The sequence below is a fragment of the Rhineura floridana genome, chromosome 5, assembly GCF_030035675.1.
Source record: "Rhineura floridana isolate rRhiFlo1 chromosome 5, rRhiFlo1.hap2, whole genome shotgun sequence".
NCBI lineage: Eukaryota > Metazoa > Chordata > Lepidosauria > Squamata > Rhineuridae > Rhineura > Rhineura floridana.
Genome location: NC_084484.1, coordinates 188,305,977 through 188,331,941, shown reverse-complemented (window position 1 = coordinate 188,331,941; position 25,965 = coordinate 188,305,977). Strand labels below are relative to the sequence as shown.

General features: G+C 49.7%; 1 protein-coding gene across 1 annotated transcript in view; it reads right to left on the bottom strand.

Annotated features, from left to right (window-relative positions):
* The window catches only part of DNHD1 (dynein heavy chain domain 1), a 116,354-nt gene that overhangs the window by 34,315 nt on the left and 56,074 nt on the right, over window positions 1–25,965 (bottom strand). Inside the window, exons 16-27 of the mRNA XM_061629760.1 lie at window positions 20,177–20,375; window positions 19,767–19,858; window positions 19,391–19,607; window positions 16,729–16,854; window positions 16,439–16,536; window positions 13,229–16,253; window positions 12,847–12,991; window positions 9,245–9,437; window positions 8,861–9,164; window positions 6,977–8,690; window positions 6,679–6,884; window positions 6,114–6,318 (exon numbers count right to left, since the gene is read on the bottom strand). Coding sequence (XP_061485744.1) covers window positions 6,114–6,318; window positions 6,679–6,884; window positions 6,977–8,690; window positions 8,861–9,164; window positions 9,245–9,437; window positions 12,847–12,991; window positions 13,229–16,253; window positions 16,439–16,536; window positions 16,729–16,854; window positions 19,391–19,607; window positions 19,767–19,858; window positions 20,177–20,375 — 6,524 coding nt within the window. The remainder of the gene's footprint in view (window positions 1–6,113; window positions 6,319–6,678; window positions 6,885–6,976; window positions 8,691–8,860; window positions 9,165–9,244; window positions 9,438–12,846; window positions 12,992–13,228; window positions 16,254–16,438; window positions 16,537–16,728; window positions 16,855–19,390; window positions 19,608–19,766; window positions 19,859–20,176; window positions 20,376–25,965) is intronic.

The window sequence follows — 25,965 nt, the reverse complement described above, 5'->3', positions numbered from 1 at the left end:
TTGTTGTCCTCTTCTATCTCTATACAATAACTATTGTAATAGTTCTCTTTGTCCCTATGTACTAGTCGCTGTATTGCTGCATTTAGTGTTCTGACCATGTTTCTATCTCCTTTTGCTTTTGCTTTCCTTCTCTCTTTAACCATTTTAAGAGTTTCCTCAGTCATCCATTGAGGTCTTTCTTTCTTTTTAACTAGAGGTATTGTCTTTTTGCGTTCTTCCCTGATAATGTCTCTGACTTCACTCCATAGTTCTTCTGGTTCTCTGTCAACTAAGTTGAAAGCCTCAAATCTGTTCCTTATTTGATCTTTATATTCTTCTGGGATGTTATTTAAATTGTATTTTGGCATTATGATTGCTTTGTTGTTCTTCTTTAGCTTTACTCTGATTTTCGATACAACCAGTTCATGATCTGTACCGCAGTCTGCTCCTGGTCTTGTTTTCGCAGAAAGTATGGAATTTCTCCATCTTCTGCTACCAATGATATAATCAATTCGATTCCTATATTGACCATTTGGTGATGTTCATGTGTACAGTCATCTTTTCGGTTGTTCAAAACGTGTCCGCAAGAAACAAATTATTGGCTTCACAGAATTCAGTAAGTCTCCTGCTTCATTTCTGTCTCTTAAGCCCCATTTCTCCACAATTCCTAGTTCTTCTCTGTTCCCTACTTTTGCATTCCAGTCCCCCTTGATTATCAGCACTTCTTGTTTTGGTTTGTGATCAATTTCTTCCTGTATTTCTGCATAAAATCTCTCCAATTCTTCTTCTGCATTTGCTGTTGGAGCATAGACTTGGATGATGGTTATGTTAATAGGTTTCCCATTTAATCTCATTGATATCACTTGCTCAGACCCTGCGTTGTAGCTCCTAATTGCTTTTGCTACATCACTTCTCACTATTAAAGCAACCCCATTTCTTCTTAATTTCTCATTTCCTGTATAAAATATTTTGTAGTTGCCTGATTGAAAATGTTCCATTCTCATCCATTTTAATTCACTCACGCCAAGTATTGTAATGTTGATATGTTCCAGTTCTTGCTTGACGATTTCTAACTTTCCCTGGTTCATGTTTCTCACATTCTGTGTGTCTAGACTCCTGGCGGCATTGCTCTCAGCTTCTTCAACACTCTCAAATCCCTTTACCACGTTAAGGTGTGCATCCTAGAGGTTTAATCTATACACAGAACATATCTAACGGAAAGCGGGATTGGACAAAGATGAAAGGGGTGTGAAAATTGGAGGGAGAAATATCAATAATTTAAGATATGCAGCCAATAAAATACTACTAGCAGATTTGAAACGAATGCTGATGAAAGTTAAAGAGGAAAGCACAAAAGCAGGACTACAGATGAACATCAAGAAGACTAAAGTAATGACAACAGAAGATTTATGTAACTTTAAAGTTGACAATGAGGACACTGAACTTGAACATTGAACAAGGATTATCAATACCCAAATCCCTGTTGGAGGGAGGCTGAACAAGGCTGAGAGATGTCAGGTGTCTACCCTTTACTATGATAATATTGCCAACCCCCATTCCATACTTTGCCCAGGACCTGGTAGTAGCAGCCTGGTCAACCTCCCACACCTGATCCTCCAGCCCAGGCACATGATGCCATTATGGATTCCACCCATCTCAAGGCAACTGCTCAATCCCTCTCTCAGCCCAGAAGAGATCAACGTCACATATACCACCCACCAAGAGTACACACGGAAGAGTATAAGAGAAGATGAAGAGTTCTTAGATAGAACACTGGAACAACAACAGCAAAGAGAAGTATAGGAGGTGGAAGAGCAGCAGTATGTTGAAGCAGAAGAGGAGAGTGTTGTGGAGAGCAACTAAGTGGAGGAAACTCCGTGGAAAAGGGTGACAGGAGCAGAAGAACAAGAAGACACCCTTCATCAGTGGAACTGGAACCGCTTTCAAGCACTTGAGGATGAGACTAGAGGACAATTTGCAGAGGAAGAATTACAGGAGACCTCACACGACAGTGAGCAAGATGCTGAAGCTCAGTCAAGCAGAGGCAATGAAACCATGCCCCACAACAAGAAAAAAAGTAGTAGTGGTGGAAGACTCCCTACTGTGTGGGACTGAAACCAAAGTATGCCGAGAAGACCTATGGACTCACCAGGTATGCTGCCTCCCTGGAGGACATATTAGAGATATGAGGGAAGGGTTGCCATTGCTCATAAAGCCCACTGACAGATATCCCTTTCTTCTCATTCATATACGAAGAAATCACATCAGACTTTGAAGCTCTGGGAAGGGAACTCAAGGACTTTGGGGCCCAGATAGTTTTCTTGTCTCTCCAGTACTCAGAAGAATAGTGGAAAGGGAAAGAAAAATACTCCGGGTGAATGACTGGCTATGAAGGTGATGCTGAAATGAGAGATTTGTATTCTGGGACCACAAACTATGCTTCTTGGAAGATGGATTGCTGGCAAGTGATGGGTTGCACCTCACAAGGATTGGGAAGAATGTGTTTGGCCACAGCATGGACACATTCACCAGGAGAGCTTTAAACTGAATCCTAAGGGGGAGGAAGATGTAAACTTGGTGGTAACGACTAACAACTTGTGCACAGTAAGAGGAACTGAGGAAACAGCTCTAATGGGGCCCAGTAATAGTCTTCATAAAAATGTAGGAAGGAAACTAGACCATAAATCGCATGTCTTCAATGTCTGTATACTAATGCCCAGAGTAGGCATGATGTAATAGTAAGGGTGTACTTCAATTACCCCAATGTCTGTTGGGAGGCAAATTCTGCCAAACATGGCCCCTCCAAGAAATTCCCGACTTGTGTTGGAGATAACTTTCTCCTACAGAAAGTGGAGGAAGGAACTACTAGAGAATCAGCTATCCTTGACTTGATTCTAACCAACAGAGATGACTTGGTGGATGAAGTGGCAGTTAACTGAACTCTGGGGGAAAGTGACCATGCTATACTTGAGTTCTTGATTTTAAAGGAAGCAAGAGGTGAAAGTAGCCATACGTGTACCCTGGACTTCAGGAAAGCAGATTTTATTAAACACAGAACAATGGTAAGTAAGGTTCTGTGGCAAGTGACCCTAATGAGAAAAGGAGTCCAAGGTGAGTGGGAGTTTCTAAATGAGGAAATTCTAAAGGCGCAATGGCAAACAATTCCATCAAGGAAAAAGGGGCCAAGACAGCAGAAGAAGCCAATGTGGGTTCACAGAAAGCTTAGATATGACCTGAAAACAAAAAAGGACACATACAAGAAGTGGAAAGAAGGCCAGGCCACAAAGGAAGAGTACAGGCAGGTAGCACAGAATTGCAGGGATGGTGTCAGGAAGGCAAAAGCTGAGAATGAGCTGATTTAGTGAGAGATGCTAAATGCAACAAAAAAGCTTTCTTCAGGTATGTCCATAGTAAAAGACAGAGAAAAGAGATGGTGGCACAGCTACTCAATCAGGATGGCAAAATGATAACAGATAAAGAAAAGGCAGAAGTGCTCAATTCCTACTTTGGTTCAGTCTTCTCCCAAAAGAGGGTCTATGACCTTCCTGGCAAACGTGAAGTTGAAGGGGCAGGATTGCAGCATGAGGTTGATAGGCAAATAGTTAAGGAATACCTAATCACTTTCAATGAGTTCAAATATCCAGGGCTCGATGAACTGCATCCTAGAGTATTGAAGGAACTTTCTGAAGAACTCTCAGAACCACTGTCTATTATCTTTGCGAAATCATGGAGGACTGGTGAAGTGCTGGATGACTGGAGGAGAGCTAATGTTGTCCCTATCTTCAAAAAGGGCAAAAAGGAGGAACCAGGGAACTACAGACCAGTCAGCCTAGCATCAATCCCTGGAAAAACTCTGAAGAAGATTATAAAGCAGTTAAACTGTAAGTACCTTGAAAACAATGCAGTGATTACTAGGAGCCAACATGGATTTATGAAGAACAAATCCTGCCAAACAAATCTGATCTTGTTTTTTGATCAGGTAACCTCCTTGGTAGACTGTGGGAATGCTGTGGACATAATATATCTCGACTTCAGCAAAGCTTCTGGCAAAGTGCCTTATGATATTCTGATTAGCAAGATAGCTAAATGTGGACTGGATGGATCTATCAGGTGGATCCACAGTTGGCTACAAAATCGTACTCAAAGAGCACATCAATGGTTCCTTCTCACGCTGGCGGGAGGTAATGAGGGGGTACTGCAGGGCTTGGTCCTGGGTCTAGTGCTCTTCAACGATTTTATTAATGACTTGGATGAGGAGGTGCAGAGAACGCTTATCAAATTTGCATTCAAAGTGATCTTGATAGGCTGGAGCATTGGGCTGAAAACAGCAGAATGAAATTTAACGGGAATTAGTACGAAGTTCTCCACCTAGGAAAAAGAAACCAAATGCACCATTATAAGATGGGGGATACTTGGCTCAGCAATACGACATGTGAGAAGGATCTTGGGTTGATCACAAGCTGAATAAGAGCGAGATATGGCTGCAAAAAGAAAGGCAAATGCTATTTTAGGCTGCATTAACAGAAATATTGTTTCCAAATTGCATGAAGTATTGGTTCCCCTCTATTTGGCACGGATTAGGTCTCATCTTGAGTACTGTGTCCAGTTATGAAGACCACACTTGAAGAAGGATGCAGACAAACTGGAACAGGTTCAGAGGAGGGCAATGAGGATGATCAGGGGACTGGAAACAAAGCCCTGTGAAGAGAGACTGAAAGAACTGGGCATGTTTAGCCTTGAGAAGAGAAGAGTGAGGGGAGATATGATAGCACTCCTCAAGTACTTGAAAGTTTGCCACACAGAGAAGGGCCAGGATCTCTTCTCAATCATTCCAGAGTACAGGACACGGAATAATGGGCTCATGTTACAGGAAGCCAGATTTCAACTGAACTTCAGAAAAAACTTCCTAACTGTTAGAGAAGTACGACAATGGAACCAATTATCTAGGGAGACAGTGGGCTCTAAACACTGGAGGCGTTCAAGAAGCAGCTGGACAGCCACCTGTTTGGTATGCTTTAATTTTGATTCCTGCATTGGGCAGGGGGTTGGACTTGATGGTCTTAGAGGCCCCTCCCAACTCTATGATTCTAAGCATCCTGCATATGTACCCATGAATGGTTTCTATGCTCTTATCAGGTCATCATTGATTAGGCATATACACACCCTCACATTTATTCCTGGCTCTCACACAGGAAAAAATCCAATCAGCAAACTTACCAGTAGGGGTGTAATTGTCTGGGGGGGGGTCTTAGACCCTTACTATTTTGGGAGTGGGGGCCCAGCCGACATCCCACAAGTCAATCAGCATGAAAGGAGAGTGTGTGAGAAGAATCTTCCATCATGCTTCCCTGTCCTTTCCTGCTAACTGGAGCCAATCATAATGAAAGGAGGTGAGACAATTCTCGGTAGCTAAAACACTCTTCTTTCATGCTGATTGGCTCTTAGGGACATCTGTTATTGTGGGAGATGGCTCATGTGGGGAAGACTGAGGTGTGTGGGAATGATGACGGACAGCAATCAAGCGACTGAGGGGGCATGGCTGTGAGGGGGCGTGGCATGATTCTCATGAAGAGACCCTGCACTTCTGACGTTGCCACCACACAACTACCCTAGCCTGAGTGGCTACCAAAGAAACAGATCCCTTTTGTATGGGCCCACCACCAGGCAGCATTCCTTATAAGCCCCTGTGGAGTTTCTGGCAAAAGAGGACACCGGTGTCTGCAATCAAGAGCAGCTGAGTCAGGCCTGGCTGGTCCCTCAAGGAAGCCAAGCTCTTTTGCAGAGCCAAACTGCCCGGCAAGAGCACCACCGGTAGAGGCAGCAGGCAACAGCTGTTCAAGTGAGCTCCTCACTTGCGCTTTCTCCCTCTGCTGCTGCCAAGGGCAGGGAGGAGGGCTATCTGTGAAGATGTAATTTAGCTGCTGCTTTCTGTAGCTAAGGGCCAATGTCTGTATTGTCAAGCATTTCCTCACTAACCATTTATTATCTTTAAAAACAATTTATGCACAGAACTGCTTCTGCCACGTGGCTAGAACCAGGGGCCTTATCTGAAGCCCCGGAGGAGCAAACTGCTGGCTAGGGGCAGGGGTAGGGTTGTACCCACCTTTCCTCATGAGAGGAAGCGCCACACTTACCGATCTATTTGCTTGGAATTCTTCTCTTGCAGACTACTCGACAGCACGAGAAAGGTGTCAAGAAAATCCAGAAAACTTTTTGGAGTGATGAGGGGCAGGTGGGCAGCCAGGGATGTGACGTATGCTGTGGCAGAAGAGTGGATCCGTGCTGCAGCTGTGGCAATGCGATGCATCAAGTCCTTGTGCGCATGTACCGACGTTGGCACTAGCAACAGAGATCACAGCCTCTAAGGGTGGGGCATCCACTCTGCACCCTACAGGACCTGGGAGGGGCTCTGCCTTAAGCTCACTCACAGAGGCAGAGATAGTAATGTTGCCATCTCAGCGCATGGGGAGGGCAGAGAGCATGTGTGTAAGCAAGCAGCAGCCTAAGAGCTTAGCTACTGGGAAAGTAGCCTGAAGAAGAAAGGCAACAGTTAAAGAGGAGTGAATACAAGATGAGCAATGATGGCACGCCATACACATAGAGCCCTGTTGGGGGCACGGGACTGTTGCTGGAGGGGAAATGAGAGGTGGTGCCCCTCCCCTCTCCCCCCACCCTCACTGCTTCTCCACTGGCACCCACCTCGAGTGAGCTTTGCAGAATACTTTTGGTGGTACTTTAAGTGTTTGGAGGCCACCTCCAGCAAGGACTCATGGCTCCAAGTCTGATGGATCTCCAAGCTGCAGAACAATTGGGCCAGGGCGGTGGCTGTGAGGGGTGGTAGTGCCAAGGAGCCAGGCCCCAACAACAGCACTACATGCAAGTTGGTACGCACAAACTGAAAGAACCTGCAAGGAAAGCCAAAAGGAGGGACCTGAGGTCTGTACCAAATCTCTCTTGCCAGCCCCTGAGGAAAATGCATCCCCCGTCTGCCCTGTACCTCTGCAAAATGAGATCATCTCGCATTGTCCGTTTGATGCTCTGGTTCTCTTGCAGCAGGGCCTGAATGACAGATATGGTATCTTCAGAGCTGTAGAGCCCAGGGCATGTGCCCTCAGCCATAAGTGGCAGTACCAGGTGCAAGCTGGCCAGGCTCACCCCAGAGTGCACCAGCAGCAATACCCGCCTGCCCATAATTCCTGCCTGCCAGCTCGCCAAGCGCAACAGTGCCAGTGCCTCTGCCTCCTCAGCTTTTGCTGGCAGCTCTATGAGCAGGGAGGCAGTGGCGCGAGCAGCCAGAGCCACGAGAGTCTGTCGCCCTGTGCACCGGATGAAGGAGACAAGGGCCCCGTGCCTATCTGGGCCGCAGAACAAGCGGCTCAGCCGCACCACGTGCTTCAGCCCCTCTGAGCACAGCAAGAAGTCAGCTGACAACAAGGGGGTCAGTTGTTTCTTTAAGACCTTCCAGAGTTTTTCCTGATAAGGGTTGTGGGCATTGGGGCTGTAGGAGTCTGGGCCCAGGTCCTTGCTGAAGACAATGTCTCTTGGAGACTCGCCCTGCATCAACAGGAGATGAGATGGTAGCAGTGGGCCAGAGTTCTCCTTCTTGGCGGAGCAACGGCGCTTGACCTTCATGAGAGAAGGCCGACGCGGGGACACCTGGTGCCGATCGGTCATCACCCCTGGAAAGGTAGGACTCTGCTTCTTCCCTGTCTCAGTGTCCTCAGGCTCCATCTCAGGCACGTCATTCTCCAGCTCCCTCCGCACAGGATCTTCACGAGGGGCTGAAGCTGGAGGGTCCAGCACTAGGGAAGGGGCCTGCTCCACAGGATCCCAGGGATCAAGGTGATCCACACTGCCACTCCATGGGAAAAGCAGCTGTTCTTCCTCAGGCTCCTTCTCGACCACTGCTGGAGCAACGCTGGCACCGGAGGAGCTGCTGGGAAGACGGAAGGCAATGCGGGTCCGGCTGGGCAGGTGAGACGGCTGCTCACTGAGAGCGGGCACGACCTGCAGGATGCTGTGCTTGGCACAGAATGTGGCCGTGGCAATATCCGCTAGCATCTGCCCACAGAGCTCGTGTTGATGCTCCCCCCGCAGTGGGTCACAGAAGATGCGCAGGCATTCATGCATCCAGAGGCGGATGATCAGTCGGATGCTGAGGAGCGTGGTGTAGCCGGTCCCCATGGCTGGCCGGCCTAGTAATGAGGCATGCCTGGCAGCTGGCACCCTGATGCCATGATCCTCCTGGGGGCTGCTGAGGTGGATGCCTGGGCGGGGCCGCAACAGGAACAGCCCCTTGAACACCTTCTGGATGTCGTGCAAAGAGAAGCAGAAGAGGCAGCAAGCAGGAGAGGGCTGGAAGCAGCTTCTCACTGCCTCGTAAGTGTCGATGGTGGCCCTGACCAGGGCAGAGGCCAGCTCAGTATGCCGGGTCAGCAGGGGGAACTTCTCCAGCCAGGCTAAGACAGTGCCCAGATGCATGCTGAGCAAGGAGTCCTTGGTCATGACCGGCAGCACCACGGTGCTGAAGAGCCTGCCAAAGCGAGGGCAGAGAGGCAGGGCGCCTCTCATGGGTACCGACATGGTGCACAAGCAGTTGAAGCCTGCCACTGGGCAGTGTTGCAGCTCCAGAGTCTCAGCGTGGTAGAACTGCTGGTGGGACAGAGCCTGGCGCAGAGACTCCACCACAGGGCTTGAGCCTCGGGCGGGATCTGGAGGAAGAGGAGAGCCAGCATGAGAGTTGCTGCAATATTCCCTGGAAGGAAGGCCTCTCTGCAGTAAAGCCTAGCCCACAGACAGACAGACAGACAGTACGTGGGGCCGGAGAAGAGAGAGGGGTCCCTCCTTCCCACGTGGGGCAGCCTCTGCCTTCTCAGCTCACCAGTGAAGGCCAAGTGCAGATCCTCCACCAAGAAGAGGCAGCATCCTTTAGCGGCCGTCACCCAGGCAGGTTTGCCCAAGGGGAAGAGGCCCTTGTCCCGTACTATGCTGAGAAACCTCTTGTGCAGCAGGTGGCGCAGGTGGGCTGCGCTGAGCGCAGGCGTGAGGCACACCCTGTGGTAGAAGTAGTTGGGCTGCACCAGCATCTCTGCAAAAGACGACTTCCCACAGCCTGGCTCCCCAACCAGAAGAACAGGCCGCTCAGTGCCCAGGAGCAGGTCCACCACAAAGAGCACTCGCTCATACTGCAAGGAAAAGAAGATGCCCAGGCTCAGTGTGTGGTGCTCTTTTTGGAAGGGGATCCATCCCAGGAGCTTAACCATACCTGTGGCAGGAGAGAGAAGCTCACGGGGATGTTCTTGATGCGGCTGGGCAGGTACTGTCCATTAAAGGGCTCCAGAGTGCCATCCTCTGCCACGGGACAAAGCTCAAAGGCAGACGACCCAGGAGGAAGCTCTATGGAGAAGCGGCTGTTTTGCAGGGCCTGGCGGGCAAAGTGCTCAAAGAGAGGCCAGTGCCTGTAGAAAGAGAGAGGGGGCAGGCAGCAGGGAACGGGCTCTCTGAAGCCTCCAGGTCTCAGTGCCAAACGGCTAACAAATGTTGCCAAGGCTCATGTCCTGCTTGTCCATCACCACTGAGATTTGCACCTATAGTATGATGTGCCTCCATTTCCCATCTACTGAGAAGAACAGCTTTCCTAATCCACCGCCTCCCCATAAGAAGCATGGGAGTCTACCCAAGTCCCTCTCCCTGATAGGGTGCAGTGTGGCTATGAGGGGCTCCATGCCCTCTATGTAGCAGCTGTGCTTGGAAATGGGGCCATATTCTCCTGATGATCTCGGCCAACAGCTCCTGACCCTTTCTGAAAGCATCTCTGCTCTGGCCACCACTATGTCCCATGGGAACAAAACTGAAGATCAAGTGTGGAGCGGGTGGAGGAGGGGACAGAATATCTCCTCAGTTTCCCTGGAGTTGCTTGGCTGGTCTTGCTTGACAGTTCTCACAGTCTGAGGTGGGTCCCCTCCAGGCACTCTATTGCAGGCTCTCGCCTGGGCCAATTAGCAGGGAACCACCCCACCCAATGGCCACATTCCATGGGGTTCTTTGTATGAGTGAATAGCTTGGGGGACAGAGTCCTCTCGCCTCTATCCAGCATGCCATCGCTATCCACCTCTTCACTTGTTCAGCCCATGCTAGGAGGCCCCTCACAGCCTTCGGAGCTGTCAGGGTATTCCCATTTTTGTAGCCCTCAATACATCCATTGCTTCTCCAGTTCCACCACCCTCACCCACCCCAAGGCCTCCTTATCCTTACAGGGCTCCACCCCCCCACTTGCTCTGTGCTGACGCTTGAGCTTTTCAAAAGTCTAAACACATGGTGTCCACTTGATCACCCCATTGAGATACTTTGACTCTCAAAAAACACTGAAAGGTTAACCCTTTTTAAAAAGTTTTTAAAATGTTTTTAATGCTGTTTTGTCTTAATGTATTTTAAAGTCTGTTTTTATGATGTTTTAAAGTGTTTTTAGTGCCTTGTTTGCCACCCTGGGCTCCTGCTGGGAGAAAGGGCGGGATACAAATGAAAGAAAGAAAGAAAGAAAGAAAGAAAGAAAGAAAGAAAGAAAGAAAGAAAGAAAGAAAGAAAGAAAGAAAGAAAGAAAGAAAGAAAGAAAGAAAGAAAGAAAGAAAGAAAGAAAGAAAGAAAGAAAGAAAGAAAGAAAGACAACAACAACAACAACAATAATAGTAGTGAGACAGGGACTTACCCTTGAAGAAGCTGGGCTAGTTGTGCTTCACCAAGGCTTGTTCTATATGCTTTATATCTCTATCTTTAATAATTCTTCCCAGCAGTTTTCCCAGGACAGACATGAAGCTAACTGGTTGGCAATCTCCCAAATCCCCCCTGTTCCCGCCCTTTTTTACATGGTGTTATATTGGCCACTTTCCAGCCCTCAAGGTGTGGAAGCCCATCACAGGGACAAGTTCCATATTTTTCTTAGAAGGTCGGCAACTACATGATTGAATTCTCTTAAGAACTCTTGGGTTGATGTCATCCGGACCTGGCGATTTGTTCATTTTTAATTTGTTAATAAGGGCTAGAATTTCAACTCTTGTCACTACTACTTTCCTCAGCTCCTCAGACTCCTTTCTTAAGGAAGTTAGTTCAGGCACAGGGATGTGCCCTACATCTTCTGCAGTGAAAACAGAGGCAAATTATTTATTTATTCAGAGAAGTATTTCGTACTGCCCTCTCATGAAGTATCAGGGTGGTGTGCAGCAATGTAAGCATCATTCCGCATTCCTGGAATCTCGCTTTCCTTTGTTATTATACCATTGTCTGTCCAAAGGTCCCAAGCTCTTTTATTGTTTATTTGCATTTCTTTTAACAATTTGTGGAGGGTTTTGTTCTCCTCACTTGGACAAAACTTCCATTTTCTGAAGGAAGTCTTTTGCACTCTAATAACTTCCTTGGCACTGTTAGCCATGAAGGTATCATCTTGGCCTTTCTGGTACCTGTCCTGATCTGCAGAATACATTCCACCAGAGCTTTTATTATTTGTTTCTTTATTATTAAATTTATATCCCACCCTTCCTCCCAGAAGGAGCTCAGGGCAGCAAACAAAAACACCAAAAGCACTTTAAAACATCTTAACAACAAAAGACATTAAAACATATTAAAACAAAACATCTTTAAAAACATTTAAAAGTCAAGTTTAAAACCTCTTAAAAAGCAATTTCAGCAAGACACAGACTGGGATAAGTTCTCTACTTAAACGGCTGTCTGAAAGAGGAAGGTCTTCAGTAGGCACCAGAAAGACAACACAGATGGTGCCTGTCTAATCTTTAAGGGGAGGAAATTCCACAGGGTAGGTGCCACAGCACTAAAGGTCCGTTTCCAATGTTGTGCGGAACTGGCCTCCTGATAAGATGGTATCTGCAGGAGGCCCTCACCTGCAGAGCGCAGTGATCGACTGGTATATAAGGGGTGAGATAGTCTTTCAGGTATCCTGGTCCCAAGCTGCATAGGGCTTCGTACACCGCAACCAAAAGCCTGAACTTGGCCCAGCAGCTGGATTACTGTGGTTTTTGTGGTTTTGAATAACTCCCAAGAATTATGGAGAATGCTGACCCTCTTTACTTTCCCTTTCAACTTCCTTGTTACCAGTTCCCTCATTTTTGAGGAATTTCCTCTTTTGAAGTCAAACGTGGGCTTGCCCTGTCTTTCCTGTGGACTTTGTACAGGTCCTTCCTATAGGGCAGGATGGGGAACCTCAGGCCCCAGGGGCCAAATGCTGCCCTGCAGGCATCTCTCTCTGGCCTGGCAAGACATGTCTTGGACCTCTGTGTGTATGCGTGTGGGGAACACACATACAAACCTCTTGAGCCCTGTCCACAAAGAAAAGACTCACATCTGTCGCTCCACTCATTTTTTGCTGCCTCTGGCCCCACCCACCCCTGGCATGCGGCCCCTGGAAACTGGCCCCTGGGGGGATGTGGTGCTTGGGCTGAAGATAGTTCCCCCTCCCTGCCAGAGAGTATCCCATTGGCCCTCTCCATTCCACACCAAATAGCCGCTCTCTGTGCTCTCTTCTAAAACCAAGCCTTCCGGCTCACCCATCTTGGCTGGGAGGCTTCTGCATTAGCAGAGAAACACCACCGTTGTGCATTTTACCCTTCAGCATGCCATCACGTCCCCTGTGCTTTCATTCCCTAGTTCTACCCTCCCTGCCCTGCCCTGCCCCCAAATTTGGGCAGTCCTAAACATTTCCATCCTCATTCCGTAGGGCTGATTCATCCCGGCCCAGATGTTCCTCAGCTCCTCTCTGCTTTCCCCCACAGTGTGCGTCTTACTATGGGGCAGAAACGGCAAACAGTCCAGCACTGTGCCCCCGCCCCCCCCCCACTCTCACCCCATCCTGGGCAGTACCTGGGGTGCAGGTGGCTCCCAAAGCCCCAGAGGTAGGCGAAAACAAAGATGCTCTGTACAAGCAAGTGATGATGGACAGGGACAGAATCGTCAAGACTGCGAGAGGCAGGGGCACTGTGGGCAGCAGCAAACGTGTTGGTCTTGGCTTCTGGAGGGAAAAAGCCAGAGGAAGAAAAAATGGAGCCAGAGGAGGAAGAAACAAGGATTCTGCAGCTGGGCGTGGGGAGAAGCTAGCTCCCTCCCTGACAGGGCCAAGGCAAGGGCAAGACAGGTACAGCCCCCCCCCCGAGATACGGGGCTGCAGCTGGGGGCCAGCCCTGGCAGGCAGAGACCCCCGCACCCAATGACCCCCGGTTGGGTCCTTGCTCCCCTGGCCACTTACCACAGGATGGCTCCTGGACAGCCGGCAGGTGCTTGATCCGGTCACGGCGGAGGTACTGCTCCAGGAGTGCGTGGAGTATCCTGGCGTAGGCTGTGGTCTCCTGGACCCCGGAGGCCACAGGGTTCCGTGGGTGGGCATGGGACAGCAGCACCGAGCAGCAGTGCTCCTGCAGGAAGGCCAGCGTTGGGGGGAAGAGCTCCTCAGCCAGGTCCTGCAGCATGGCCAGGCTCTCCTGGGTCAGGCTGTACTTGCGGTACACGGGGGCAAGAGCTGAAGACAACAGCCCCCGCCAGAGGCTGGTGCCCCCACAGTGCAGCAGGGAGCAGTGGGTGCAGATGGACGGGGACATCCCAGAGACATCCGGCATTTCAAAGAGGAACTTGATATTCCCAGGGATCTGCAGCTTCTGTCCGTTGGGCAAGCTGAGGGAAGGTCTGCTGCTGAAGAGCGAGGAGATGGGGTCCAGCCACTCGGCACAAGCGGCTCCATCCAGCACCAGCCACTGCTGGGTGCTCCCCTCGTGTGTCCCACAGGCCAGGGCAGAGGTGGCTGCCCTCTGCAGGACCCGGGAGAGGACCCCGTCCTGCCAGATGCTGCCCTCCAGGCTGCCCACAAACTCAGAGACGCTCAGGCCGTTGGGCCACAGGCAAACAGTGCTGACGGGCCGGAAGAGCTCAGTCTGGGACGTATTGGGACTTTGTGCCCCAGGGGCTGCATCGCTGGCTGCCAGCCTGCTCAGTGCCTTGGCCAGGGTTCTCCAAGTGGTGGTCTTGCCACTCCCCGAGGGTCCCAGGAGGAGGATGCCCAGGGCACCCCGCAGCGCCTGGGAGAGCTGGCCAGCCATGCGCAGGAGCTCTGGGTCCGGCTGCAGCTTGTCCTCATGCAGCTGAGCCACCAGGGCACTGTGGAGACGAGACGGGACCGGAGGCTCATAAGGCTGCACAGAGGCACTGGGGAAGACCTCACGAAGCAGCTCCCGCACGTTGTGGAGCCTGGGGCACTCGGGGCCGCTGAGCAGACGCGAGAGGTACAGGGCCTTGACCATGGCTGGCTCCTCCTCCAAGCCCAAGGAGAACGCGGTGCGGGCTGTGGCCTTGGCCCTGGCCGGCAAGAGCTCGTGTCTTGCCAAGGGCCTGAACAAGATGTCAACAGCCATCCTGATCACCTCCCGGATTAGGGTTGGGTGGCCGAGCTGGGGGTCCGGGCTCAGCTCTCCCTCCAGGCGCAAAAAGTGACTCAGCTTCTCAGCCAGGCGTGCTGCCTCCCGGAAGCCAGCTGCTAACAGAGTGACCTCTGCGAGCCTGGCGAGGTCAGGGGGCAGCATGGCCAAGGGGCGCAGGGCCAGGCACAGAGGCTCTGGGAGGCGCTCCAGGGTGACCACACAGCCGTAGGCCTCTCGCACACGCAACAGCCGCCCTCCAAAGAGGATGTTGCCCAGGACCCGTGGCTGGTACGGCTCCGTCTCGTCCGTGCCCAGCTCTGGCAAGGGGATTTTCGGCTGCCCCTCGCCATCTGAGCTCTCAGAACTCTCTGAAGCCTGGCTGGAAGGGGACGAGCTAGCTGTGGACAGCCCTGGGGTGGTCCCCCTGCCCTCTTGCAGGCTCAGGCACATCCTCTGCAGGTCAGTGAGGAGCTGGCTGAAGGCTGAGAGCACAGCAGGCTCCAGCCGCTCGGCAGACTCCAGTAGCAGCAAGGCCCCAGCATGCACTGCCCCGCAGAGGTGGCGAGAGAGGCAGCCAATGGGAATCTGCGCGGTGCAGTGCAGGGTGACCAGCTGGCGGCCAAGAGCCTGAGCAAGGCCCCGCACTGTGTGAGACTTGCCCACGTCAGGGCAGCCTATCAGCCCTCCGCAGCGGAACTCGTCCAAAGCCAGGAGCAGCCCCAGGAAGGTCCTGTCCAGCAAGGGGCTGCCCAGCAGCTGCAGGCAGGGACCGAGGTACTCATAGTCATATGGGAGGTGGCTGTCAAGGATTTCAGCCCAGCAGCCAGGGGGACCACCCACCCAAGGGGTCCCAGGAGTGAGCCCAGCCCCCCGGGCTCTCTCTTGACTCAGGGTCACACGGTACTTGAGGAGCCGGGCCCACTCAAAGGCTTGTTGGGAGCTCACCTCGTGTTTCAGCAGCTGGGAAAGGACATCGCGTTGCTGGACAGTGATGATGATCAGAGCCTCCAGCAGCAAGCCCAGCGGGTCACTGCCGGGCTTCCAGCCGTGGATGCTGCGGCAACTGCGGACGTAGTGGGCCAGGGCCTCTAGCTTTAGGCTCAGCTTGAGTTCAAGTCCTGGCTGGTCTCTGGGGTCTAAGAGGGCCTCCTCCATGGTGACATGCCACAAGGCCTCTTCCGCAAGCACCACGCACTGGTTTGGGAAGGCGTTGCCAAGCGTTGCCCAGCACTCTGCCACCATGTGAAGGGGCAGCTCTGTGGGGCCAGGGCGCCGCCTAAAGGCTAGATCCAGTTGTGGCCGCAGGGCTAGCCGCTGGGCCACACACTGCTGCATCTTTTGGAAGACTGTCTCCTTCATGCGCTGCTCCAGGGTGCACAGCCACTGTGTGGCCTTCCGGCTGAGGGAGACCATGTTACACAGCTCCAGCTTCTCCCCTTGGTCACTGACCAGGCCTGTCACCTGCACCACAGGAAGCTGGGCTGAGAATGTGCCACGGTTCAGGGCAGCAGAGGGTACAAGGAGTTCTAGCTGGCACACCCCAGGGAAGCAGCGATGGGCCCAGGCAGAGGCGTCCGCTGGCTCTGAGGCTGTGGCGAGCATGCCAACCAGCTCCTCGTTGCTCAGGAAGAAGAGACGAGGAAAGCCCATGCGCGTGGCCTCTAGCACGTAGTCTAGGGCCCGAATGATGACCTGCAAATCTCCAGATCCATCCACAAAAGCAGCTTGTAAGATGCCACCAACAAAGCGGCTCTCGCGGCTTGAGCCCTGTGGTGGCCTCACACTGGACAGCACCAGCGGATCATTGCAGGTCACCTGCATGAACTCTCGGAAGTGGCTATCCACCTGCTGGAACCGTGAATCCTATGCAAAAGAGGGAGGAAAAGGGTGGATCACAGCAGGGCACGTGGTGCAAGGGGGAGCTGGCATGACAAATGAGGGGGGGCAGGAGCCAAGTCAAGGAGCCCCAGAACACAGCAAGGCCAAAAAAGGCACCTGGGCTCAACGGAGAGCAGGAGAGGCAGGCAAGGAGATGGTTGGAGACTCACCAACTCAGCGCTGGGCAGACTAATGTCCATCTCATAGAGAACAATATTCAAGAATACCCATTTCTGTTGGAAACTGACCCAGGCATCTAGGAGGGATTCTGAGGAACCGTGGAAACAAGGGAAGAAGTTAAATAAAAGCGACATTGGCTCTTTCTCTGATGCAAGCCCCGACTCCTCCCTCATTGCCAAGTGGGCCTGGGGTGATGGTTGCAGCTCCCCAACAAAAGATCTGCAGTGGACTTCCCCTGCCCCTGCCAAAGGCTACCAGTGGCTCTTCCCCACCTCCTCACCAAAGGCACGTAGTGTGGAAGCCCAGCTCTCAGCCTCCACCAGGATGTCGGAAGAGAATGGGGACAGGATGATGTTCTGGAGGGTTAAAATGCTATGTTCCACAGTAGCCTTCAGTTCTGCAGTATCTGAAGCAAGACCAAAGAAGGAACAGTTTCTCTTACTGTAAATGGTATTTCTTGTTGGATGTCCAGAGGGCTCCAAGACAGGTTGTGCTCCCTGCAACTTGGAGACAGAAAATGCCTAGGCATCAACAAAAGACTTTGTTCCTCTCTTCTTTTCTTGTTGAGGCTCAGTCCCATTTCATGCAACAGCATAGAGAAAACAGCATAGAGAAAATGGTGGAAAAACATCAGTGCCCAAGAGGAAACTATTTTAACACAACACATTAAGAGAAGTGAACAACAGTGAGGCACGAGTGGCAATGTTTGAAAGGAAAAATGGCACCCCCAAGGCAGTCCTGACCACCTGAGGCAATAAAGGATGTTTACAACTAGCCACACAGGGAGCGTCTTGGAGCCCTCTGGACATTCACAAAGAAATACCATTTACGGTAAGAACAACTGTTCCTTCTCTGGGGAAGCGGGGTCAAAATGTGCTGTAAAACTCTGCATCCGAAGGCTGCTGTTCTAGAGGCATGTAGGTCTGGTTTGTAGTGTTTTGTGAAAGTGGTGGGAGTTGACCAAGTTGCTGCCCTACAGATCTCAGATATAGAAGCATTAGAAGAGAATGCTGCAGATGTGGCTGCTGATCTGGTGGAGTGTGCTGTGAGGTTCTGGGGAGAAGGTTCTGATTGCTGAGAATATCTGCTTGCTGATCTGTGGTGGAATGCCTTGATGATGCCAAAACATTGGCTATGTGTCTTCAGACTGCCTGCCCCCTTGCTACCTAAAGGGGGGTGGGAGAAGCCCCCCTTGAGCACTGCCATACCTGCCAGGCATTTAGGGGGCAGGGGGGCATAGGATCTGTAGTAGCCATAGCAGGATCAGGAAAAGGCCTTGTGAGCGCTGGATAACAATACAGAATTGAGTTAGGTTATCCAGATATAGAAAATATGGATACCAAAGTTAATAAAATGAATATATAAAAATGTCCAACTTTAATCTCAAACAATTATTACACACACACACACACACACACACACACACACACACACACACACATATAACACAATACAGGGAAATGCCAACAAATAAAATAAAATGTCTACAAACTAAAATATCATAATGTCAACTACTACAGCCGACAATGTTGTGACAAACCAAATGTAGCATACACATACTTTGATAATGGACCAAACGTCTTTCTACCCTAAACGGGTCTTCTTCAGTGATCCACTTACATACAACGTATAATTCAATTCTGTCACTACACACAGTTTGTTATTGTAAGCAGGCATAATATAATGACCTACCTATTCCTACGAATATATTTATATCCTTTGATAAATCTGGATTAATCATGTATTTTGCCCAATCATTCCTACTTATAGGGCCTTTTCCAAATTCTCTCATAGGTCAGCCAGCAAACAGTTGAAAGTAGGGTAGAAACGCGTTTGTGAAACTGGAAGACCCTCTCTCTCTCTCTCTCTCTCTCTCTCACACACACACACACACACACACACTTTTTCACGCCACCCCTTGAACATATATTTTTTCTCTGTTTTCCTCTTTCCTTATTCCTGGCTTTGGGCTGGAACAAAGCCACAGAATTATGAAATCATAGAACAGTTGAGTTGGAAGGGGCTTATAAGGCCATCAAGCCCAACCCCCTGATCAATGCAGGAATCCAGGAATCCAAATTAAAGCAACTGAACCTCATAGGATGCTGGAGACATATGGACCTGCTGGGATCTGAACCTCAAAAAAGTAAGGGGTCTAAGATCCTCCTGAGACCCTGGACAACTACACCCCTGGAAATAAACTGGACTGCTGATGGGGAGATAGGGAAAAAACAGTACAAGGAAAGAACAGGCAAACTCAGTGAGGAGAGACAGAAAGTTCGCAAAGAGGATGTGCTCCAACCTGAAACAGGAAATAGACTCAGCCTCAACAGGAAGGGAGGGGCAAAGTCTTCTGTTGAAGCTGACACATTTCCCTGTCTCTGTGCTGCATGGCAGGCAGCCCAACCCATCTTGAAGACCTCTGACCCTCATGAGAGGATGAGAGCTGTACGGGGGGGGGGGAATCTCAGCTGGGGAGGGGATGGAGCCCAAGTGGATCACCATGTTAGAAAGTGCACTCCCGCACAGGCGTCTACAGGATGCTGGGATTGTGAGTGGCACATGAACTCTGCAGTGCTCAGTGATGACTCTGGATTGTCTCTTGTGTTGAGACACACATTTAATAGCGTTTCTAGTGTCTGCCGTGGCTCGTCTTGCACTGCCTGGCCATTATGACAGAAGAAAACACAGGGGGCAATATCTAGCCATGGGCATTCTCCTCATTCCTGACACAAAGCAAAAAGTGTGTGATCTACACAGTGATGAGATGGAAAGAGCCTTCGACATCACCACATCCTAGATTCCCAGTTCAAGAACTCTTTTTCATGGATGGAAGAAATGAGGGCCACAGCAGGTGCCTTTTGAGGATTCTCTTTGCTGGGGTCCAGCAGTAAAGGGCAGGCAAGGACCCAGGCTCTGGCTAAGGTCCTTCAACACCTTACCTGACAATATATAAGTGCCACTGTCCTTGGAGATGTACTCAAGCTTGGTTTGGCGCTGGCGCCCACCAAGTGGTCGCCGGAAGCGCTCAGGCTGTGGCTCCTGGTATGGCACGTTGAGGATGAAATTGACAAGGCGGAACTGCTTCTCAGCCCAGGATCTTTCCAGACGAAGAAGAGTGTCCTTGGCATAATGGCGGCTCTTCTCACAGGAGTAGACCTGGGTGTCAAAGACGATTATTGTGCTAACAGGGGGAACCATGCAGGCTGGGGCCATGCGGGCTGAGCCCTGCCCTTTCCTGCTCTTTCAACTGGCATGAGCAATCTCATTTTCTCACTGCTACCAAGTTGTTGCTAGCCCACAAGCAAAGCCACTCACCCTGAAGATGGCGTCACTGTGTTCTAGTAGAGGGTATGAGAGGAGCTGTCCCAGCGTAAATTGCATGTTCAGGGGGCACTTCACACCCATCACTGAAACAGAGCAGGTAGCACAGACCAGCATCACCATCTCCATTTGACCATCTCCATTCTTGGGGGATGTGGAAATGGACCCTGCCTGAACCCTCTGAGGCTTCTCCTCACAACTAGTCTTGATCGAAGTAGCTCCCTCTGCCCAGCCTCCTCATATAATTTCCCCACCCCCAGCCTCATGATGTAGTTTGGCTCTTCCAGCCTCTGTCAGAAGGAACAACCTCCCCTTCACACTCCATGGAAGGATACAGCTGGGGCAGAGGTGCTCCTGCCGGGGCAGGGCAAGAGACCACCCCACTCCCAGCACCAAGGCCTCACCAGCAAAGATTTCCTTCCAGCAGCTGAGCTTGAGAAAGTGGCTGCCGAGTTTCAGGAGCATGGGAAGGTACTTCTGGAAGTTGGCAATGGCACGCAAGCAAGCCTGCAGCACAGGGTGGTGGCTAGGCAGGCAGTGCTCAATACTGATCACCTCCTTTTGCCACTCCTCTGTCTTCTCCATGGCCAGAGCGGTGCTGAACTGCAAGGAAGAGGAGGAGGGAAGGGATGCTCAGACAATCTTGCAAAATCTAACTCCTCCTTCTCCTGATCTGCCTGGAAGGGGGGCACAGTAGACTTGAAAAAGCCTTGCAAAATAGTAGCAGGATGAGCAAAAAAAGTCTTGTACCACCTTACAGACTAGCACATTTTTATGGCATACAGTATGTGGACTAGAGCCCACTTCATCAGATCCATGGAGTATGAACCTCAGTTGATATACACGTGGGTGTAAAGTGGCAGAGGTGAATTAAATGTTAGGGTTAATGGCAATGGAATGCAAAAGTACAAACGGTGAAAATCCAGCATTTTCATGGCGACTTGGAACTCCTCCTCCTCTGTTTCCATCCCCAAAAGCCTCTACCTGGAATGTGTTGCTAACACCTTTATCCTCTGGAGCTACAGACAAAAAGCACTTGGGAAGTCCCACCAAGACGTCAACAAGTTTCACCCCACCATCAATGTGAGCTCAGAGCAGCCCACAGAGCAGGTTCTGGGCATGACTAGTACAACTACATAACGGAAATATAAGCACCACCTTATATCGGACACCTATTGTCCACTATCATATCTATAATAATAATAATAATAATAATAATAAAATTTTATTTATGTGTCACCTATCTGGCCGAATTAACGGCCACTCTAGGCGATGTACATTTACACAGTAAAATACAATAAAAACCAATGAAAACCAAAACAGTAATTAATGTACCAGTATTAAAAGCAACCCACCCCAGAGATCCCATAGGCCTGCCTGAACAGCCAGGTCTTCAAGGCCCGGCGGAAACCTATCAGGGAAGGGGCATGGCGAAGATCAAAAGGACGGGAATTCCAGAGGGTGGGGGCCACAATCGAAAATGCCCTCGCTCTGGTTCGCACCAGCCTCGCCATCTTAACTGGTGGGACTGAGAGAAGGTCTTGTGTGGCTGATCTCGTCAGGCGGCATAATTGGTGATGCTGGAGGCGCTCCTTCAGATAAACTGGGCCGAAACCATATAGGGCTTTGAAGGTCAACACCAACACCTTGAATTGGGCCCGGTAAACAACTGGTAGCCAGTGTAGATCTACTAACACCGGAGTGACATGATCACGGCGACAGCTGTTCTTAATCAAACGTGCCGCCGCATTCTGTATCAGTTGCAATTTCCGGACCGTTTTCAGGGGTAACCCCACGTAGAGTGCATTACAGTAGTCTAAGCGGGAGAAGACCAGGGCATGTATCACCCGTGGGAGCAGATGGGCAGGAAGGTAGGGTTGCAGCCTCCGTATCAGATGTAATTGATACCAAGCTGCCTGGCTCACTGCCGAGACCTGAGCCTCCATGGACAGCTGGGAGTCAAGAATGACCCCGAGGCTGCGGACCTGGTCTTTTAGGGGCAATTTTACCCCATTAAACACCAGGTCTATATCCCCCAACCTGCCCCTGTCTCCCCCGAGCAACACCTCGGTCTTGTTGGGATTTAGTTTCAGCCTATTCCTTCCCATCCATTCACTTACGGATTCCAGGCACTTGGAAATGGTGTCCACTGCCAACTCTGGTGAGGACTTAAACGAGAGATAGAGCTGAGTGTCATCCGCATATTGGTGGCACCGCAGCCCAGATCTCCTGATGATGGCCCCCAGCGGCTTTACATAGATGTTGAATAGCATGGGGGAGAGGATAGAGCCCTGTGGCACTCCACAATTGAGAGGCCAAGGATCTGAAACCTCATCCCCCAATGCCACCCGTTGGTGCCTGTCTGAGAGATAGGAACGGAGCCACCGTAAAACAGTGCCCCCTATTCCTAATCCCTCCAGGCGATCTAAAAGGATACCATGGTCAACGGTATCAAAAGCCGCTGAGAGATCCAGGAGGACGAGGAAGGTGAATTCTCCCCTATCCAACGCCCTCCTCATATCATCCACCAGGGCGACCAAGGCTGTTTCCGTTCCATGTCCAGTCCTGAAACCCGATTGGAATGGGTCTAAATAATCTGCTTCATCCAAGTGTGTCTGTAACTGTTTAGCCACCACTCACTCAATCACCTTGCCCAGAAATGGTAAATTAGAGACTATGTACTTTCAGCTTCCATTCAGAACACACCACAAAATTAATTGGGTTGTAGTCAGCCAAGTCCTGCTCAGAGTAGACCCATTGAAATTAATGAACCTAAATTAGCCATGTCTGCTAACTACCATGAGTCTACTCTGAGCAGGACAAGCATTGAATACCACCCAGCATTTGTCTATATCTGCATCTATGAGGAGAGACTGAAATAACTGGGCATGTTTAGCTTGGAGAAGAGAAGACTGAGGGGAGATATGATAGCACTCTTCAAGTACATGAAAGGTTGTCACACAGAGGAGGGCCGGGATCTCTTCTCAATCATCCCAGAGTGCAGGACACGGAATAATGGGCTCAAGTTGCAGGAAGCCAGATTTTGACTGACATCAGGAAAAACTTCCTAACTGTTAGAGCCACACGACAATGGAATCAATTACCTAGAGAGGTAGTGGGCTCTCCGACACTGGAGGCCTTCAAGAGGCAGCTGGACAACCATCTGTCGGGAATGCTTTGATTTGGATTCCTGCATTGAGCAGGGGGCTGGACTTGATGGCCTTAGAGGCCCCTTCCAACTCTACTATTCTATGATTCTATAATACTAAAACCTAGTGGGACCATCTAATGAAGCTGAGCATTGGAAAATTCAGGACAGACAAAAGAAAGAACTTCATACAGTGCGTAGTTAAACTACAGACAACTCCCACAAGATGTAGTGATGGCCAGCAGGGATGGGGGAGAATTTCCAATTCAGTTTGCGTAATTTGCACTTTCCAAACAATACACAGCATTTCCCCCACCTTTTTATTCTACAGCAGGCACATGTAGCCTCCCACACAAATTTAAACCAAAGCTGTCCCTGGCCACATCCATACCTGGCCTTTATTTCACTTTGGACAGTCATGGCTGCTCCCAAAGAATCCTGGGAAGTGTAGTTAATGAAGAGTGCTGAGAGTTGGTAGGAGATGCCCTGTTTCCCTCACAGACCTTCAATCAGAGTGGCTGACTGTTAAACCACTCTGGCCACTGGAGCTCTGTCAGTGGAACAGGAATCTCCTCTCAGCACTCTTCACAAACTACACTTCCCAGGATTCTCTGAGGAAAGCCATGACTGTCTAAAGTGAAATAAAGGTCAGGTGTGGGTGTGGCCCCTGATTAGCCAAGCCCAGCAGCTGTGAGTCTGGCTTTTAGAACACTGAGAGTTGGTTCTTACTGAGCATGCCTGACGTTATAATTGGGTTCCAGCCAAAATTTCTTAAATTAATTAAAAATCAGCCAGACATTTCTTAAACTTTTAAACTGCAGAAGATGAAGATCAGAGTATGGGGCAACAGCAGTAACAGGATTACACGTACTCTGTGAACATGGCTGATTTTTAATGAATTTCAACAGATTATGAGAACTCTGAGAGAAAAAAGTCCAAAAGGCATCTGGGTTTTCTCTCTCTCTTTAGACTTTGAACTCTCAATTTTTTCTAACTGTCTTGTGTATCGCCATGAAAATTGAGAGGGTTGTTAAGCAAGCATTTCTGAGTTCAGGACTATAAGTCTTGTAACGTTTTGTTTTGAAATGAGTTTATGGGAAGCATCAGAAGGGCATGGTGGTATTTTCAATTTAACATTGCAGAATGTGAAAACTCCATGCTGGCTATAGTATACAGCCACTCTTGGGGCTGTATAATTATGTCCACAGCATTCCCATAGTCTACAAGGGAGGTTACCCGATCAAAAAATAAGATAAGATTAGTCTGACAGGATTTGTTCTTGATAAATCCATGTTGGCTTCTAGTAATCACTGCATTTTTTTCAAGGTGCTTACAGACTGACCACTTTATAATCTGCTCCATAATTTCCCCAGGGACTGATGTCAGGCTGACTGGTCTATAGTTCCCAGTTCCTCCTTTTTGCCCCTTTTGACAACATTAGCCCTCCTCCTCTATTCCTTCTGTTATTTTTGAACACGTTATATCCTTTAATAACTGTGTTCCAGTCATGGGAGTCATCCCACCAAGTTTCACTTATACCTATCAAGTCGTATTCACTCTCCTGTATTAAGAGTTCAAGTTCTTCCTGTTTGTTTCCCATACTCTGGGCATTTTTTTTTTGACACACATCATAGAATCAGAATAGTAGAGTTGGAAGGGGCCTCTAAGGCCATCAAGTCCAACCCCCTGCGCAATGCAGGAATCCAAATCAAAGCATTCCCGACAGATAGCTGTTCAGCTGCCCCTTGAAAGCCTTCAACTGCTTATCAATGGTTCCTTCTCAAACTGGGAAGAAGTAACGAGTGGGGTACCACAGGGCTTGATCCTGGGCCCAGTGCTCTTCAACTTTTTTATTAACGACTTGGATGAGGAGGTACAGAGCATGCTTATCAAATTTGCAGATGATACAAAATTGGGGGGCACAGCTAATACCATGGAAGACAGAAAGAAAATTCAAAGGGATCTTGATAGGCTGGAGCATTGGGCTGAAAACAACAGAATGAAATCCAACAGGCATAAATGCAAAGTTCTACACTTAGGAAAAAGAAACCAAATGCACAGTTATAAGATGGGCGACACTTGGCTCAGCAATATGACGCGTGAGAAGGATCTTGGAATTGTCATTGATCACAAGCTGAATAAGAGTCAACAGTGTGATGCGGTTACAAAAAAAAGCAAATGCTATTTTAGGCTGCATTCATAGTTTCCAAATCACATAAAGTACTAGTTCCCCTCTATTCGGCACTGGTTAGGCCTCATCTGGAATACTGCATCCAGTTCTGGTCTCCACACTTCAAGAAGGATGTAGACAAACTGGAAAAGGTTCAGAGGAGGGCAACAAAGATGATCAGGGTGCTGGAAACAAAGCCCTATGAGGAGAGACTGAAAGAACTGGGCATGTTTAGCCTGGAGAAGAGAAGACTGAGGGGAGATATGATAGCACTCTTCAAGTACATGAAAGGTTGTCACATAAAGGAGGGCCGCGATCTCGATCGGCCCAGAGTGCAGGACATGGAATAATGGGCTCTAGTTGCAGGAAGCCAGATTTCAACTAGACATCAGGAAAAACTTCCTAACTGTTAGAGCCATACGACAATGGAATCAATTACCTAGAGAAGTAGTGGACTCTCCAACACTGGAGGCATTAAAGAGGCATCTGTTGGGAATGCTTTGATTTGGATTCCTGCATTGTGGGGCCCCTTCCAACTCTATGATTCTATGATGGATTAAAAAACTATCTGGGCCCCAAAGTCCTTGAGTTTCCTTCCCAGAGCTTCAAAGTCTGATGTGATTTCTTCATAGCTCCATTTGGCAGTGTCATTTGTTCCCACATGGATGAGGAGAAAGGAATACCTGTCGGTGGGCTTGATGAGTGATGGCAACCTTTCTGTCACATCTCTAATCCATCCTCCTGGCAGACAGCATACCCGGCGAGTCCACGGATCTTCTCGGCATACTTGGGTTTCGATCCCACGCAGTAGGGAGTCTCCCACTACTAGTACTCTTCTCTTCTTGTTGTTGTGGGGCGTGGTTTCATTGTCTCTG